The sequence below is a fragment of the Microcebus murinus genome, chromosome 19, assembly GCF_040939455.1.
Source record: "Microcebus murinus isolate Inina chromosome 19, M.murinus_Inina_mat1.0, whole genome shotgun sequence".
Taxonomy (NCBI): Eukaryota; Metazoa; Chordata; class Mammalia; order Primates; family Cheirogaleidae; genus Microcebus; species Microcebus murinus.
Window position 1 is genome coordinate 29,964,535 of NC_134122.1, and position 15,085 is coordinate 29,979,619.

The 15,085-nt window shown below is 59.0% G+C and overlaps 1 protein-coding gene and 1 pseudogene across 4 annotated transcripts in view; one reads left to right on the top strand and one right to left on the bottom strand.

Moving 5' to 3' along the window:
* CUX1 (cut like homeobox 1) overlaps positions 1 to 14,429 on the top strand; it is a 362,228-nt gene extending 347,799 nt beyond the window's left edge. For all 4 annotated transcript variants that reach the window (XM_012758897.3, XM_012758896.3, XM_012758894.3 and 1 more), the window contains exons 15-23: positions 5,318 to 5,445; positions 6,143 to 6,209; positions 7,244 to 7,356; positions 10,122 to 10,238; positions 11,269 to 11,352; positions 11,889 to 11,945; positions 12,352 to 12,432; positions 13,183 to 13,247; positions 13,490 to 14,429. In XM_012758897.3, coding sequence (XP_012614351.1) covers positions 5,318 to 5,445; positions 6,143 to 6,209; positions 7,244 to 7,356; positions 10,122 to 10,238; positions 11,269 to 11,352; positions 11,889 to 11,945; positions 12,352 to 12,432; positions 13,183 to 13,247; positions 13,490 to 13,559 — 782 coding nt within the window. In that variant the 3' untranslated portion in view covers positions 13,560 to 14,429. The remainder of the gene's footprint in view (positions 1 to 5,317; positions 5,446 to 6,142; positions 6,210 to 7,243; positions 7,357 to 10,121; positions 10,239 to 11,268; positions 11,353 to 11,888; positions 11,946 to 12,351; positions 12,433 to 13,182; positions 13,248 to 13,489) is intronic.
* On the bottom strand, positions 363 to 515 carry LOC142862490 (uncharacterized; annotated as a pseudogene).
* Positions 14,430 to 15,085: the final 656 nt, after the last annotated feature.

Below are 15,085 nucleotides of genomic sequence, written 5' to 3' on the forward strand. Positions count from 1 at the left end.
AAGGGGGGGCTGCACAGTGGAAGCCCTCATGAGCCCCCTATGAGGCCTGCTACTTGTCCAGGGGGCCATAAGTGGGGATGCATTTGACCCTACAACCATCTGGGATGTGCCACCTCTCAGCCGCCATGTCTTCATATTCATCCATATGAAACGTGGTAAAGCCCCCCTGCTTTGAGATGTGGACCTTCTGGTGCCAGAGATCTTGAACTTGGCCTTGCATAGGGCCTCAATCACATGCTTCTCATTTTGCAGCTTGGTGCAGGTAGACATGACAATTTGCCCAGCGTAAACCCTGGCCGTGGTGCCCTGGAGCCTAGACTGAGGACAGCACGAGGTCAGAGACATGAATGTCCATTGGAAAAGGTTGTCTCTAAGGTCCCTTAGGGCAACCCGGACAAAAACCAGACCGTGTGCACTACCGAGGAGGCTGCTGTTTACAGCCACTGCACACGAGGCCCCACAAGGTCGCTCTTTAAAAGGCTCTCTCTGGCTGCTGCTTGGTGACTAGACTACAGGTGAAGGAGGGAGGCCAGCGAGGAGGCTGCTGCCATCATGGAGGTGAGAGGCAGCTGGCAGTGGTGAAAAGGGATTGGATTCTGGGTGTGCTTTGAAGGGAGAGCCAAAATGGGACTTAAGACAGATTTGGTGCAAGGCGTGAGAGAGAAGAGTGAGGCTGCCCCCCAGGGTTTGGTCTAAGCCCCCGAAGGTTAGCTGGGCTTCCCCAGAAAGGCAGGTCAGGCCACAAACTGCACTCATCACAGCCCCAAGGACGCCCCTCCTGGGGCTGGGCAGCAGGGGATCATGCCTGGGGGAGGCAGACTTGGGGAGGAGGCAGCCAGGCTTTAATTTGGACCTGCTACGGTTGAAATGCTAGTTAGACATCAAGCAGAGGAAGGGTCCCAGGAGCGGTGTGGACCGGAGATCCACACTGGAGAGTTATCAGTGGCGTTCAAGGTGGCCAGAGTGGGTGAGAGGAAAGATGAAGGCATTGCAGGACAGCCCATGCAGCAGTGGCCAGAGCTTGGCAGGGCTGGCGGGGCAAAGAGGGGGAGGAACCAGAGGAGGAATCGCAGAAGGAGTGGCCGGCGGGGAGGAGGCCCAGAGGGTCAGTGACCTGGAAACCAGCTGCGGACGCGGCAGCCGAGATGAGAGCTAAGAAATGAGGACGTGATAATGTGTGGAGGCCGTCGGGGGACCTGGGCAAGGACAGTTGGTATGGGGGGTGTCAGGGTCTGATGGGAAGGGCTGAAGGAGTTGGAGGAGAGGAATTGGACAATTGACAACAGGCAACTCCAAGGAGTTTTGCTGGAGGGGGCGGTGTAGTCAGGAGAAGGGGTGTGTGTGTGTGTGTGTGTGTGCGCACGCGCATACGCACATGTGCACGTGTTTCTGCTGGGGGAACAACACGCCTGCATGCTGTGCAAAGGAGGAACAAGAGCTGGTGCTGCCACGGAGTGTGGCGATTGTCTGGGACACCCTTGTGTAGGAGTGAGGGGCTGGCCCCGCCAGGCAGGGGGAGGGCTCAGGGTCACCTCTGGCGATCTGTGGGGACACACAGGTGCAGAGGCAGGGAGGGGTAGGTGTGGAAGCAGCCTGGCTCCCGTCAGCACCCTCCAAGCAGAGAAATGGTGGTGCTGACGGCCCCCTGCTCCCACCTGGCCTATAGGTAACTGAGTTAATAAGACAGGCCCTGCCTCTGGGAAAACTGCAGGTGCAACGCCCCCAGGCCTTGCCGTCCGGTTCCAGTTGCAATTTAATCCACCCGCAGTCAGAAATCATGCCTGGACTTGGAGTGGTGCAGCCCAGCCTGGAAGTCCTGACATGTTAGCACCTTGATTTCGCCTCCCCCCCTCCAGCAGTGTGTGCTCTGGGGAGCCTCTCCAGATTCTCCCAGAAGCTCCCACAGACTTCCCTAAGGGGCCAGGCCAGTCTTGGGCCCTCCTCGCTTGGCCACCTTTCTGTGCATGCCCCCATCACCCTCTAGATGCCACCATTTCCCCTTTACTAACTTTTTCCCAGAGGCACTGCTCCAGTCCACGTGCTCCAGTCCACGTGCTCCAGTCCACGTGCTCCAGTTCTCATGGTCCCCGCCCTTGAGCACGTGCTCCAGGCCTGCTCAGGGGCCCTGGCACCGTTAACACGTGTCCTCCTGGTTTCTCCTCTGCTTCCTGCCACCTCTTCTCAGACTCCCTTGCAAGACCCCTTGCAGACTCCCTTGGGTGTCCTCACAGGCGGTTCTGGCCACTCACAGCGGCAGTCTCCCTGGACTTCCCTATCCGTTGCCACCACCCCTGGGCCCGGGTCTCCCTGGCCTGCACCTCAAGGCCCAGGCCCACAGGTCCAGCCCCAGCACACCCGAAGTCCCCTTAGCTGTCCTACCTCACACTCAGCAGAGCCACTCCACGCTGCCGCCCGCCCCTTGCCCATTCAGAGGCCAGATCCAGCCCAGGCCTCCCTCTGGGTTCTGTGTGGTCATGGGGTCCGTGACTCTCACCAGTACCTTCTACCGCCTTGCCCCAGGGCCCTGTGCTACACAAGTTGAAGACCTTGCCCAAGGTCATGAAATTCCTAAGGCAAGGCCAGAATTTAAGCCCAGTTCTAGAAGATTCCAGACTTTGACACCAAATGGCCACCCAGAGATGTGACCCCAACTTCTTGGTCTGCGTGTTTTGAATTCCAGCAGATGAGGCAGAGGGAGGCAGGGGTGGTGGCCAGGGGACCCTCCCATGCAGGTGTGGTCCATGTCTTCTCAGTAGGATCTGTAACTGAGGCCCCTCCCTCCCAGAAGCCCACACAGCCAGTCTCCTGGGCTCCAGGACAGTGTCCAGGCCCTGCCACTGCAGACTCAGGTTCTCCATCCTCCCCACCCAGGGCCTTCACTTCAGCCTCATTCTGGGGCCTCCACTGCTCGCCTTGCCCAGCCTCTGCTCTGTGTCACACAGGCAGCTGTCCCCCACTTCTGCCCACACAACCTGCCAGCCCTTAGTGTCATCCCAAGCTACCTCTTCAGGGATGGCTTCCCCCAGCCATGCAGCCCTGCACCCTGAGACTTCCTCAGTAGCTGACCCAGTGGCCAGGAACATTTGCAGCAGTGGCAGTGGCTGGCCCCCCAGGCAAGCTTCGCACACTGGCCCTGGCCAGAGTGGCTGGGCACCAGCCAGGCTGGGGCAGCCTAGGGATGGACGGTCTGTTCCCAGGGCCCTGGCACCTGCATGGAGTGTCACATGTGTGCACATGAGACCGTGTGCCCACCCCCACAGCAGCAGGCCCAGGCACACTGTCATCTTCCCTATGCCCATGGGCGGCTCTGGCCAAGACCATGCTGGGAGGCCACAGGCTCATGGCAGAGGAAACAGTCCAAGGGATCACCTCACCGGCATTTTATCTGACCCTCATGCCACGTGCACACCTCAGCGCCAAGGCTCACTCTGGCTGGGCAGCAGCCACCTCTCCACAGGTTCCCGCCTCAGCCCTGTCCCTCTGTCCCCTGGGTCCTCATCCCTGATGTGGGTTCTGCTTACCTGAGCCTTCTCTGGGCCCAGCACCTCTACTTGTCCCAGAGGTCCATCCCCACCCCGTGGGATCAGTCCTGGCACTGTTCTTGGATGTGCTCCTGTTTGTGGCTGTTCCTGTGGACACCTGTGCCCTCCTTCAGTCCAGGCAAATCCCTCCTTTGCCTCCACTAATGTCACCCAAGGTCCCGTTAGCTTTCTGGTGGTTTCCTCTCCCTACATCTCACCGCAGCTTCTGTCCAGCTCCCCTCCAAAGCATGTGTGGCCAGCTCTGCCGTCCTGTCCTGCAAGCTTCGGCCCAGGGACCCCACGCCCAGACCAGTGAGTCGTGGCATTGTGGTCTCTCTGGGCCTCTCCCCAGCAAAGTCTTCCCAGTAGGTGACCCGGGGCCAGACCTCAGCCCTGGCTCTGCAATCCTTCCTCCATGTTCGGGCCCTGCCCTGAGGGCCAGCGCCTCCCCCACTAACCACCTCACTCCCACAACGCCACCGACCTGCCAGGGTGTAGCATGGCTCAGTGAACATCCAAAGGAAGAAATCCATTCGGGGAGAAGGAAAGACTCTTGTGTGGGGATGGGCTTAGATGTAGCTGGGGCTGGACACCCTTGGGTTTGGTCCTGGGTCGGGAAGCCTCAGTTCTCCGATCATCCTATAAATTGGGTCTATAAAATGGGATCATCCTCTGTGAGCTAAGGGCTTGGTGTGCAGCAGGCACCCAGGAGATGGAGCAGGTGAGGGTGAGCTGGGCTGCCTGACCCTGGCTCAGCGTGCCAAGCCCACCTAGGGCCAGGTGGGCACTGGCCAGCAGGCTATGGGATGAGGGGCAAGTCCACTAAGGAGGATGCAACAGCCATGTCCCTGGTGCTGCCCACAGACTAGAGCCTCTGGGCATTTCTGAGGCCACAGTGCCCCCTGGTGGCTGTGTAGTCTGCCTTGCCGGGGCCTTGGTTGTCTTTTCTGCAGCCCCAACAGCTCACCCTGAGCAAGGCTTTTTGTCACCATTTTACAAATGCTGGCTAGCAGGGTGCTCAACCTACCCAGAGCCACACAGCCCACCAGAAGTCGAGCCAGACCTCACCCTTGGTGCTGCCCAGCTCCCAGGCTGCTGCTATTCTCCCTGGCGATGGCTGCGGAAGGCACCCAAAGGCCTGGGCCTGGAGAACACCCCCCACACCTCCCACCCCCCTACAGGGCAGAGAAGTCTCCAGACAGAATCCATTTGTATTTGCCTTGTTGTAAAGACGACCTGGGCACTTGGATGGGGGACAGAGCTGTGGGTCAGGGGACTCCTGGGAGCCACCCCACCCCAACCCTGCCACAGTCTCCACTTTTGTGACTGGACCAAGCAGTTCTGCTGCCAGCCCGGAGGTGGCCCACTGCACCTCCCATGCCTTTCTCTGCCTTTCCTGTCCCCGGCCTCCCTCCGGACACTGTCCCAGGGCATCAGCCCTGGCAGAAGCGTGGGGCTCCTTGCCTTGCATGACGGAGGCAAAGGGAGACCTGGAGAGGGCAAGGGGCTGGTGACGGACAGAGCACATGTCTCTCCCAATCCCCACCCTGAGCTCCTTCCCCAACCCAGGAGATTTCCCGAATGCAGAGAGTGCCTGGGCCAGGAGTGCCTCTGAGACCATGACGACGGGGTCTAATAGGGTCTTCCAGACAGTGGCACGTGGGGAGGGAACAGCCAATACTCCCACGGCACCCCGGCAGTCCTGCTTCCAGACCGTGGGTCCAAGAGGCAAAGGGGGAAGGCACCAAAGTTCCCACCAGGCTCCCTCTGACAACCACATCTTCCTCTGGCCACAGGGCGCTGTGCGGAGCTGCAGGTCCATGTCACCGAGGCTGTGGCCACAGCGGCTGAGCAGAGGGAGCTAATCGCCCGCTTAGAGCAGGACCTCAGCACCATCCAGTCCATCCAGCGACCCGACGCCGAGGTGAGCCCACCCCACCCCCTTGGGCCCCGCCACCTGCCCAGTGCCCTTTCAGCCTCAGCAAACCCGGACTTACCAGGTAAGCCGGCACATCTCAGGCAGCTGGGGTCAGCTTGCCCCTCGCCAAGACCCAGAAGGGCTGTCACCTACAACCACTGGGTTTTGCCTGCTCACTCTATGCAGGCCGGTGCCAGGGCCACAGGGCATAGGCCACAGAGCTTCCTCAAACTGGCACAAAGCAGCCTGTGTCCAGGTCCAGACTGGGACCTCTGCCCGGAGAGCTCTGGACAAGTGCAAGGCCAGGATTCCACACCCAGGCCATGGCTAATGGGCCCTGAGGAGCATCACCTCACCCACTTCTCATTCTGTAGATGAGGAACTGGGCTCAGAGACAGAAGCGGGGTCCCCAGATCACTCAGCAGGCTGGCTGCAGGTCTGGGTCTCTCAGGCATCTGATGCCTGTCAGGGTGCAGTGGCAAAGGACAGCCCTGCTGCTGAGCTCTGGCCTCAGGAGTGACTGAGACCCAACCTTCCCTCCTGGTAGACCACTCAGGCATCAGATCCAGGCCCCACGGCCAGACAGCCCCACCTGCTCCTACCACCCACCTCGCCCTGCCATTCTGCATGGCCTCCCTGAAAGGGTGTATTCCATGCCCACTGAGTGGAGCCATCAGCCCCCTTTGCTTCCTCTCATCTGCAGGGTGCTGCCGAGCATGGCCTGGAGAAGATCCCGGAGCCCATCAAAGAGGCCACCGCCCTGTTCTATGGTGAGGGGCAGGGTCGGGAGGGGAAGAGGAAACAGGTGGTGCAGCCCAAGAGCCCAGATCCCCAAAGAGCACCCCCTCCCTCAGAGAAGGCCAGGCCCCCCACCACAGCAATGTAGTAGCAGCCTTCAAAAGGTGGGTGAGTAGCCTGACACCCCCCCACCTTGGGTCTCTGAACCCTGGGTCCTGCCAGTGACTAGCAAGTGGTAGCCAGGCTACCCAGCAACTTGGGAAGCTGAGACAGGAAGATCACTTGAGGTCAGGAGTTCAAGAACAGCCTGGGCAACAAAGTGAGACCCTGTCATCTCTAAGAAGAATTTTTAAAAATTAGCTGAGCATGATGGAGCATACCTGTAGTCCCAGCTACTCAGGAGGCTAAGAGGGGAGGCTCACTTGAGCCCATGAGTTCAAGGCTGCAGTATGCCATGATCATGCCTGTGAATAGTCACTGCACTCCAGCCTGGGTGATAGAGGTCTTGCCTGTAAATAAATTTAATTTAAAAATTAATTGAATTAATTAAAATAAAATAAAGTTTTTAAAAAGGCTACTGGGAGGTGGAGAGCTGAGGCCTAGTATGGAAGTGCAACCAGACTGTTATACAGGGCTGCAGGGGAGGTTGCCTCCTCAGGGATTAAGGCCAGGATATGGAGTGGGGGGTGTGCCCATGGCTCCCAGTTCCCTCTGTGTCCCTCTGCTTCCCCAGGGGCCAGGGGCCCAGGCTGACAGCTGCAAGGCCACAGATCTGAGGACAGAGGGATGGGGAGGTGAGCTCTGGGCCTGGCCCTATGATAGTGCAGATGGGTGAGCTGGGCCCTCCCTAGGCCCCAGTTGTTGGGTCAGGTCAGCCCATCCATCCCATCCTCACTCCTCCCAGGTCACCCCGACTGTCCCCTCCTCTTCCCTTAGCTGCTCAGCACCAGGTGGTCAGATACCACATGGCCTCTACCCCATGGCATTTGGCTAGGGCCACCCAACCCAAGGGCCCCTACTGGGCTGCACCTCCTGCCACTTCAAACCACTTTCCTCTACCTGCTAGGACCCGCGGCCCCAGCCAGTGGCGCCCTCCCAGAGGGCCAGGTGGATTCGCTGCTTTCCATCATCTCCAGCCAGAGGGAGCGCTTCCGTGCCCGGAACCAGGAGCTGGAGGCTGTAAGTCATGCACTTGTCTCCCTGAAGCCTCTTGGACCTGAGGACACAATGGGGAAAGACACAGGCTTGATGGACAAAGATATGTGTAAACCATACGCCGCCGTGGGATGAGATTTGTTCTGTGCAGTCATGGAGGGCTTCCTGGAGGAGATTGTGCCATGCTGGGCTTTGAAAGAAGAACCAGACACTCAAGGTAGAGGAGACAGAGGCCGATGAGCCAGAAGGGAGCACAGTTCATTCCAGGGCTGCAAGAAGGACTCGTAGAAAATAAGACTCAGAGTCTCCAGGCGAGTGCCATCCTGTGCCATCCCGCCAGGCTGGAGTGTGTGGCCTTCCCTCTGCAGGCAGGGGTTTGTTTTTAAATCCTTAAAAACAAAGGATTTAAGCAGGGCAGTGACACTGCAAGAATGCAGGGTAGGAAGGGTCACTTGGGCAGCCAGCTCAAGAGAGAAGGCTAGCCCAGGAAGAGGACTAGGGTGTGGTTACCATCGTCCAGGCAGGAACACCTAAATCAGGTGGCAGATTGAAAAAGCAGGGTTGGGGGGTACCGGAGAAAGGACAGTCTGTGAAGCCCTAGAAAGATGTACAGCGCAAGGATATCAGGAGAGCTCCACGCGGTCAGGAAAAGGGAGGAGCACATAGAGCCTGCTGGCTGCTGGGCGCCTGCTGGTGGCCTCGCTAGAGGGGCACCATGAAGAAGGGGCCGATCTTTGCAGATGACCGGTTCCCTTGACGTTCGATACTAGTGAGGCACCCGTAGACCGCAGAGGGGGTGCCGCCATGTGGGCGCTGTTGACACATGGATGGCAGCTGCAGCGCCAGCATGACGGATGTGGTCCCCAGAAGAGGATGCAACAGGTGACGGAAGCTAGAGGGTCAGGGGCAGAGAGCAAAAGGAGCAGCAGTAAGGGGTGTCGGGGACGCCAAGGCCAAAGCCAGGCCGTCCTCAAAGGGCGTGGATGCTGGATCCTGAAGTATAGAGCACCTGGGTAACAGACCACGGGAGCACCTGGAGGTGGCTCCATTCTGCCCTTGGGGACTCTGCAGACCACCCCTGCCACAATCATTCAGAGCCAGCCCAGGCCCCTGCCATCTGCTGCTGTCCCAATGGGAACAGAGCCAGGGAGGTTTCACTTTTCAAAGAGTCACAGGCCAGGCCCAGGACTGGTGCAGTGACAAGGGTGGGTCAGATCCAGTGGGACCCTCTGTGATCTGGGCTCTGGAGCAAGAGGGACCAATAGGACTGTTCCCCTCAGGGCTGCCTGTGTGGGCAGTGGACAGGGAACACCCCCTTGGGGATAGCCACATTGTGGAATACTATGCATCCCTTAAAAGAAACCCTTCAAGATAGATTAAGTAGGGGAGGAAAGTTTTCTTTTCTTCTTTAAAAATCTAGATTTTTGGCCGGGCGCGGTGGCTCACGCCTGTAATCCTAGCACTTTGGGAGGCCGAGGCGGGCGGATCGCTCAAGGTCAGGAGTTCGAAACCAGCCTGAGCGAGACCCCGTCTCTACCAAAAATAGAAATAAATTAATTGACCAACTAAAAATATATATACAAAAAATTAGCCGGGCATGGTGGTGCATGCCTGTAGTCTCAGCTACTCGGGAGGCTGAGGCAGTGGGATCGCTGAGCCCAGGAGATTGAGGTTGCTGTGAGCTAGGCTGACACCACGGCACTCACTCTAGCCTGGGCAACAGAGTGAGACTCTGTCTCAAAAAAAAAAAAAAAATCTAGATTTTTTTACCAAGTACTTGTTTTAAAATTGTGGTAAAATAGGGCCAGGCATGGTGGCTCACACCTGTAATACCAGTACTAGCACTCTGGGAGGCCAAGGCAGGAGGATCCTCTGAGCTCAGGAGTTTGAGACCAGCCTGAGCAAGAACAAGACCCTGTCTCTACTAAAAGTAGAAAGAAATTAGCTAGACAACTAAAAATATATAGAAAAAATTAGCCAGGTGTGGTGGTGCGCGCCTGTGGTTCCAGCTACTCGGGAGGCTGAGGCAGGAGGATCGCTTGAGTGCAGGAGTTTGAGGTTGCTGTGAGCTAGGCTGACGCCATGACACTCCGGCCTGGGCAACAGAGTGAGACTCTGTCTCAAACTCCCCCCCCCAAACTGGGGCGTAAACTGCCATACTCCCATGCACTTTTTCTGTACTGCTTGAATTTTGAATAGCGTGAAGGAAACTCCTATTCAAGCATTTGAATCAATTGCAAAATGAGATCGCTTTTCACCTTGCCCCAAGATTGGTAAACATTAAAACCACATAGTGCGTGATTCCATGTATGTGAAATGTCCAGAATAGGCAAATCCATGGAGACAGAAGGTAGACTCATTGTTGCCGGGGAATGGGGAGTGACTGCTGGCGGGTTTGGGGTTTCATATTGGGGTGATAAAAATGTTCTGGAATTAGGTTGTGGGGATGGTTGCATAACATTGTGACAATACTAAAAATGACTGAATTGTACACTTTAAAATGGTGATGTTTATGTTATAAGGGTTATGTCTCAATAATAATTTTTTAAAAGGTTGACAATACCAAAACAAACAAAATATGAAGAAGCCTGAACCAAGAACTGTGACTTCTGCCTGGGGTGGGGCCACAGGAGGGAAAGGGGGACTTCCCAGAGGGGGCAGCTGTGAGCAGAGTCTGGCTGGGCAAGGAGGAGGCCATGGGCACAAGAGGGGCTCCAGGCAGACGGAGCGGCACCGGTGCCAGCGTGGAGGCCTCTCCCCAACCCCTGCCCTCTGCCGGCCCCCCACAGGAGAACCGCCTGGCCCAGCACACCCTCCAGGCCCTGCAGAGCGAGCTGGATAGCCTGCGAGCTGACAACATCAAGCTCTTTGAGAAGATCAAGTTCCTGCAGAGCTACCCCGGCCGGGTGAGCGTCAGCCCCGGGTGCACCAGGAGAGGAGAGGAGAGGCTGGTCAGGGCACTCAAGGCAGGAGCGTTGGGGGCCATGACCTGCTGAGTAGCACCGGACCCCCACAGGCCCATCCAGTTCCCCAGTCGTCACCTGGGGGTCTCTGACCCCCACCCCCAGTTGTCCTCCCTGAGCTGGGAGAAGCCGCCAGAGTGAAGCCAGAACCAGCCAGGAGGTGCAAGGTACAGCACGAGACATAGACCTCCAGGCCCACGAGCGGGAGCAACCCCTCTATGAAATGGGGGTGACCCACTAGCTGATCCTAGGATCTGAGTGTTGAACGTGCAGCACAGACTCTGGGGAATCGGTAGCCAAAAAATTATAAAAAAACAATTTTGTCTAATGCCCCCAAAACCAGTCAAGAGAATGGAGCAGAAATTTACTCACTGTGTTCTGGGCCAGGAAGGCCTGCCTTCAGCTTCTCTCAGCCCCCAGGGATACCCTTTCTGGGACTGAAGGGAGACAGGGTGGGCAGCAGGAGGGCAGGGAGCCCACTCTCCTGGCAGGGCCTCCAGGGCAGAGCCACCTGGCCACGAGCCCTTTCCCCACCCTTCAGTGCTGTGCCTGGGCCACCAGAGGGCGCCCAGACTCTGCAACTGGTGCTGCTCCCTGTAGCTGGCTGGGGGTTGTCGCTCCTGTCCCCAGTGCCTGTCCCCCCTCATAGCCGCTGGCACTCGTGCCCAGCCCTGTCTTTCTTGTACCTTCCAGCCCCTAGGGCCTTAGTTTCCTGTATGTGCCCAGGGGCACTGTGGCCCCAACCCTGGTGGGAGAACTTGATGCCCCTGTGACACTAGGCACCAGCCGCATTCACACCGTCACCCTGGCACCCTCTCCCAGCTCCGGGATCCCACCTCCCCCCAGCTCCCTTTTGCAGATGAGGAAAGTGAGGCTGTGCCGTGATTCCATCAGCCTGCCTTCCCCCACGTGCTGGGCCTTCTGCTGGGCCCCAGGTGACCGACTGGGTCTCTCTCCTTCCCTCTCTGTGCAGGGTGGTGGCAGCGATGACACCGAGCTGCGGTACTCGTCCCAGTACGAGGAGCGCCTGGACCCCTTCTCCTCCTTCAGCAAGCGGGTCTGTGAGCCCGGCCTGGCGAGGGGTGGGCCGGCCCAGGGAAGCCCGTGAGACCCCTGCTCTCACCTGGCCTCTGACACTTGGCATCTGGCCTCCCCTGTTCTCCGCTCCACCTGCCCTCACCTGTTCACTCATGGCTTCCATCCAGGAGCACCTGCTCACAGCTACCCAAGGGTGTACAGCAGTGAACGGGTTAACCTGGGGCGCATTTGGGGGAGCAGGCAGGCAAAGACCTGGTTTCAGCTCCCAGTGTCAAGGGATGGGTGGTGGGATCCCCACCACCCCTCCCCTGCAGAAGAACTTTCCCAAAGGCAGAATGGGCCTTGGCAGAGGGGAGGAGGGGCTCACACAGGTGTCAGGGGAGCCAAGAATGTCATGCTATGTGGGACTGGGCACCCAGCGAGGCCCGGCAGCCCCAGGGTTCTGCGGGAACAGCGAAGCAGGGCAGCCCGTGGGTGGGCAGCACCCCTCTCTGCACCCAGCCGGAGCCCCAGGGATCCTTTGGGGTCCTTTCCTCATTGTCCCTCCCCCTTCAGGAGCGCCAGAGGAAGTACCTGAGCCTGAGCCCCTGGGACAAGGCCACACTCAGCATGGTGAGTCCCTCCCTGTGCCACCTGGGACAGGCCTGAGCCTCTGTCTCTGGGCACCTTGTCACCTGCCCTCTAGCCCAGGCTGGAGAAGCTTCAGGGACTCCAGTCCCTTCACAGGCCCTGCCAAGGGTGGCTATGTGACCCAGGACAGAGTCTCTCCCACTCCCGGACAGCAACTCCGGCAGCAGGACTCACAGTAGGTTCTGGAATTGTGCTGTAGGGGGTGCCATTCCTCAGAATAGCGCCATTCTTGTAGCCAGAGTTCCCGGCCTGTAAGGGGGAAGTGGGCTGCCTGCCCCTGGCCGCCCTGGGGCTCTCTCAGGGAGCCCTTTGGGGTGGGTGAGGCCATGGCAGCCCTTTGGAAGTAGGTGAGGCCAGCCCTTCCCACCCACCCCTTGCTGCTCCCCAGGGGCGCCTGGTTCTCTCCAACAAGATGGCCCGCACCATCGGCTTCTTCTACACGCTGTTCCTGCACTGCTTGGTCTTCCTGGTGAGTGTCCAGGTGGTGGGCCAGGACTGCAGCCACCGACCCCTGACCTCCAGGGCAGCAGGAACCCTGTTGCTGTGGCCTGACCCCTGGGCCTGCCCCAAGCCAAAACCCCCAGCCCTGGGCCACTCTCTCCCCTTCAAGAGCCTCTGCCCACCCTGGGGATGAGGGCACTGGCCCTGCGCTGTGTGCAAGAGGCCTGGCTGGCCACACCCAGGACCTGGTCCTGGAGGGCTTGGTGGAAAGAAGAGTCACTTGTGGGAGCCCATGAGGCAGGTGGGAGCAGGGTAACGAACTCCACCAAGGCACAGCCAGGTTGGCTGCACAGAAGAGGGGCACCTTCACTGCAGGGGGACATGTTAAGTTTAGGGGGCAGAGAACACGCAGAGGCCTGGTGATGCCTCCATGTCTGCCAAGTGTGGGGAGGGGAGGGGAGGGGAGGGCTGTGTCTGTGGAAGCCTCCAGCCTCAGGGACCCCATCCCCAGCCAAGCAGGGCTAGCCTGGGCTCCAGCTCTGACCCCAAGGCCCAGTGGGTCCTCACCCTGCCAAGGGTCCGCCCACAGTGTTAGGGATGTTATGTCATTGTCTGGGCCTGGCTGACCATCTGTGAAACATCTGTAAGGCCCACTAGCCCTGGGGACTGGGCCACGAGAACATTTACGTCCCCAGAGGCCAGGCCCAGGGCTGATAGGTGGGCCGCAGGAGTGGCCGAGAGGCAGGATGGACAGCTCACAGTGTCTCTGCCTACCCAGGTGCTCTACAAGCTGGCGTGGAGCGAGAGCATGGAGAGGGACTGCGCCACCTTCTGTGCCAAGAAGTGAGGACACCACCTGGGCCCACCTACACCAAGCCCCTCAGCGCCACCCTATAGCACCCCTGAGCCCCTTCATCATGTCCCCTGCTCCTCAGCCCCCCACCACACCTCCCATTCTGGTCCTCCCCCTCCCCTTACCACGCCCCCTCCCCAACCCCACCCCGTCACACAGTGCACGTCTGTCCCCCATACACATTTCTTTCCTTTTTACACTCGCCGTCAGCAAAGGTTTCTGTGCCCCCCAGGTTCGCCGACCACCTGCACAAGTTCCATGAGAATGACAACGGGGCGGCAGCTGGTGACTTGTGGCAGTGACCCCCTGGCCTCCCCCACGACAGTGACGGCTGCATGCCCCTCCCCTGCTTGCTCAGCTGCTTCTAATGACTTAGACTCCCCTGAAGACCCCCCACAGAAACTGCTCTTGTCCTCTCCCAACAGCTGCCAGAAGTCCCAGGTCCCCTTGGGCCCCCTGAAAGAATGTGTCAACCACATCAGGGCCCCTAGTTCCAGGCAGCCCCCAAGCCAAGCCAAAGGGGCCCCCTCAGGCCCCACCTCAGGCTGGTAACCAGCCTGGGCTCTGCCCACAGCCTGACCTCTAGCCCTGGTGGCAGAGACCCCCCAGCTGTGACGCTGATCAAGTTACCACTGACTCTGGCAGTGGTTAATCCAGTTTGAATTCCCTGGGCCTGTCTGCAGCAGGACTCTCAAGTCCCCTGGGGCTAGGATCCTGGCCACCTCCCCCAAGAGGTGGAACGCCCTGCCTTCTAGGCCAGCAGGCTTTGAGTCCCCTGGCCTGCCTTTGTCATCGGCCATACCCCCCAGAGGACATAAGGTTTGACAAGACCTAGTCTGCTCACTGCCCCTACCCCAAGAGGAGGAGCCCCAGCAGGTAGCACAGTTTCTGTTACCCCTCCCTGCCCCCAGCCCATGATTTCTGTTTTTTTCTTTAGCAAGATATGCTGGTTTCTAGGTGAGGGAGAGTCTCCAGTGAGCGCCCCCTATGCCCCAGGCTCTTCAGCCCCAAGGACTGGACTGAGGTTGCCAGAGCACTTCTGGGCCAGTCAGAACTGGCTGTGGGCCACCCTAGCATGGCCACCTCTCAGGGCCACTGGCAGGTCTTCCTAAGTTAGATTTGCGCTTGCATGCTCAGCTTGGCACATTCGGAATAAACCCTTGTTGCAGCCACATTGGTGCCCTGTGCTCTGTGGCCCTGGAGCTCTGTAATGCTGGGGGTACGGAGGGGGCGGCTGGTAGGCACCTGCAGCGCCCCCCAGCGTTGGAGCAGGAGCTGACCTCGCAGCTGGTCTGCTGGTGTGGGGCATGGCCCTGGCACACAGGACGTCTCTCCCCTGCTTCCTGTTCCCAGGAATTCCATGAGTGGGTCCAGAGCTTTGCTGAAACCCAAACCCACAGTGTCTGAGTTTTCCTGAACAAGCAAGCAGCCCCGTCAAAAAGGGAAATCCATTGCTTTTCTCAAAAGCCACCCGTCATGCTGTGGTTGGGCGTATGACGTGTCTTGGGGGACCCACGTCAGTTCCTAGGGAATCCCTACTTCCCTACTGGGTGCCCTGGAGCTGTGTCTGAAGTGTGCCCCTTTCCCTTGGGCCCCTGCTTGCTAGGCGCTGCGGAGCCCATGCCCACCAAGCCCCCTGAGCACCAGCCTTGCACAGGCAGCCTCACGCCCAGCCCAGCCCCACTCGTGTAGGTCCCCTCAGCCCCAGATGGAGGAGCGCTTCCTCTTGGTCTGTATTGGTTGGCATTAGCCCACCCTCCGCGTGGCCCACAAGGCTGGCTTCAAACCCAGTTCCTACCCTGCAGCCCACCAGGCCAGGGGCCCCTGT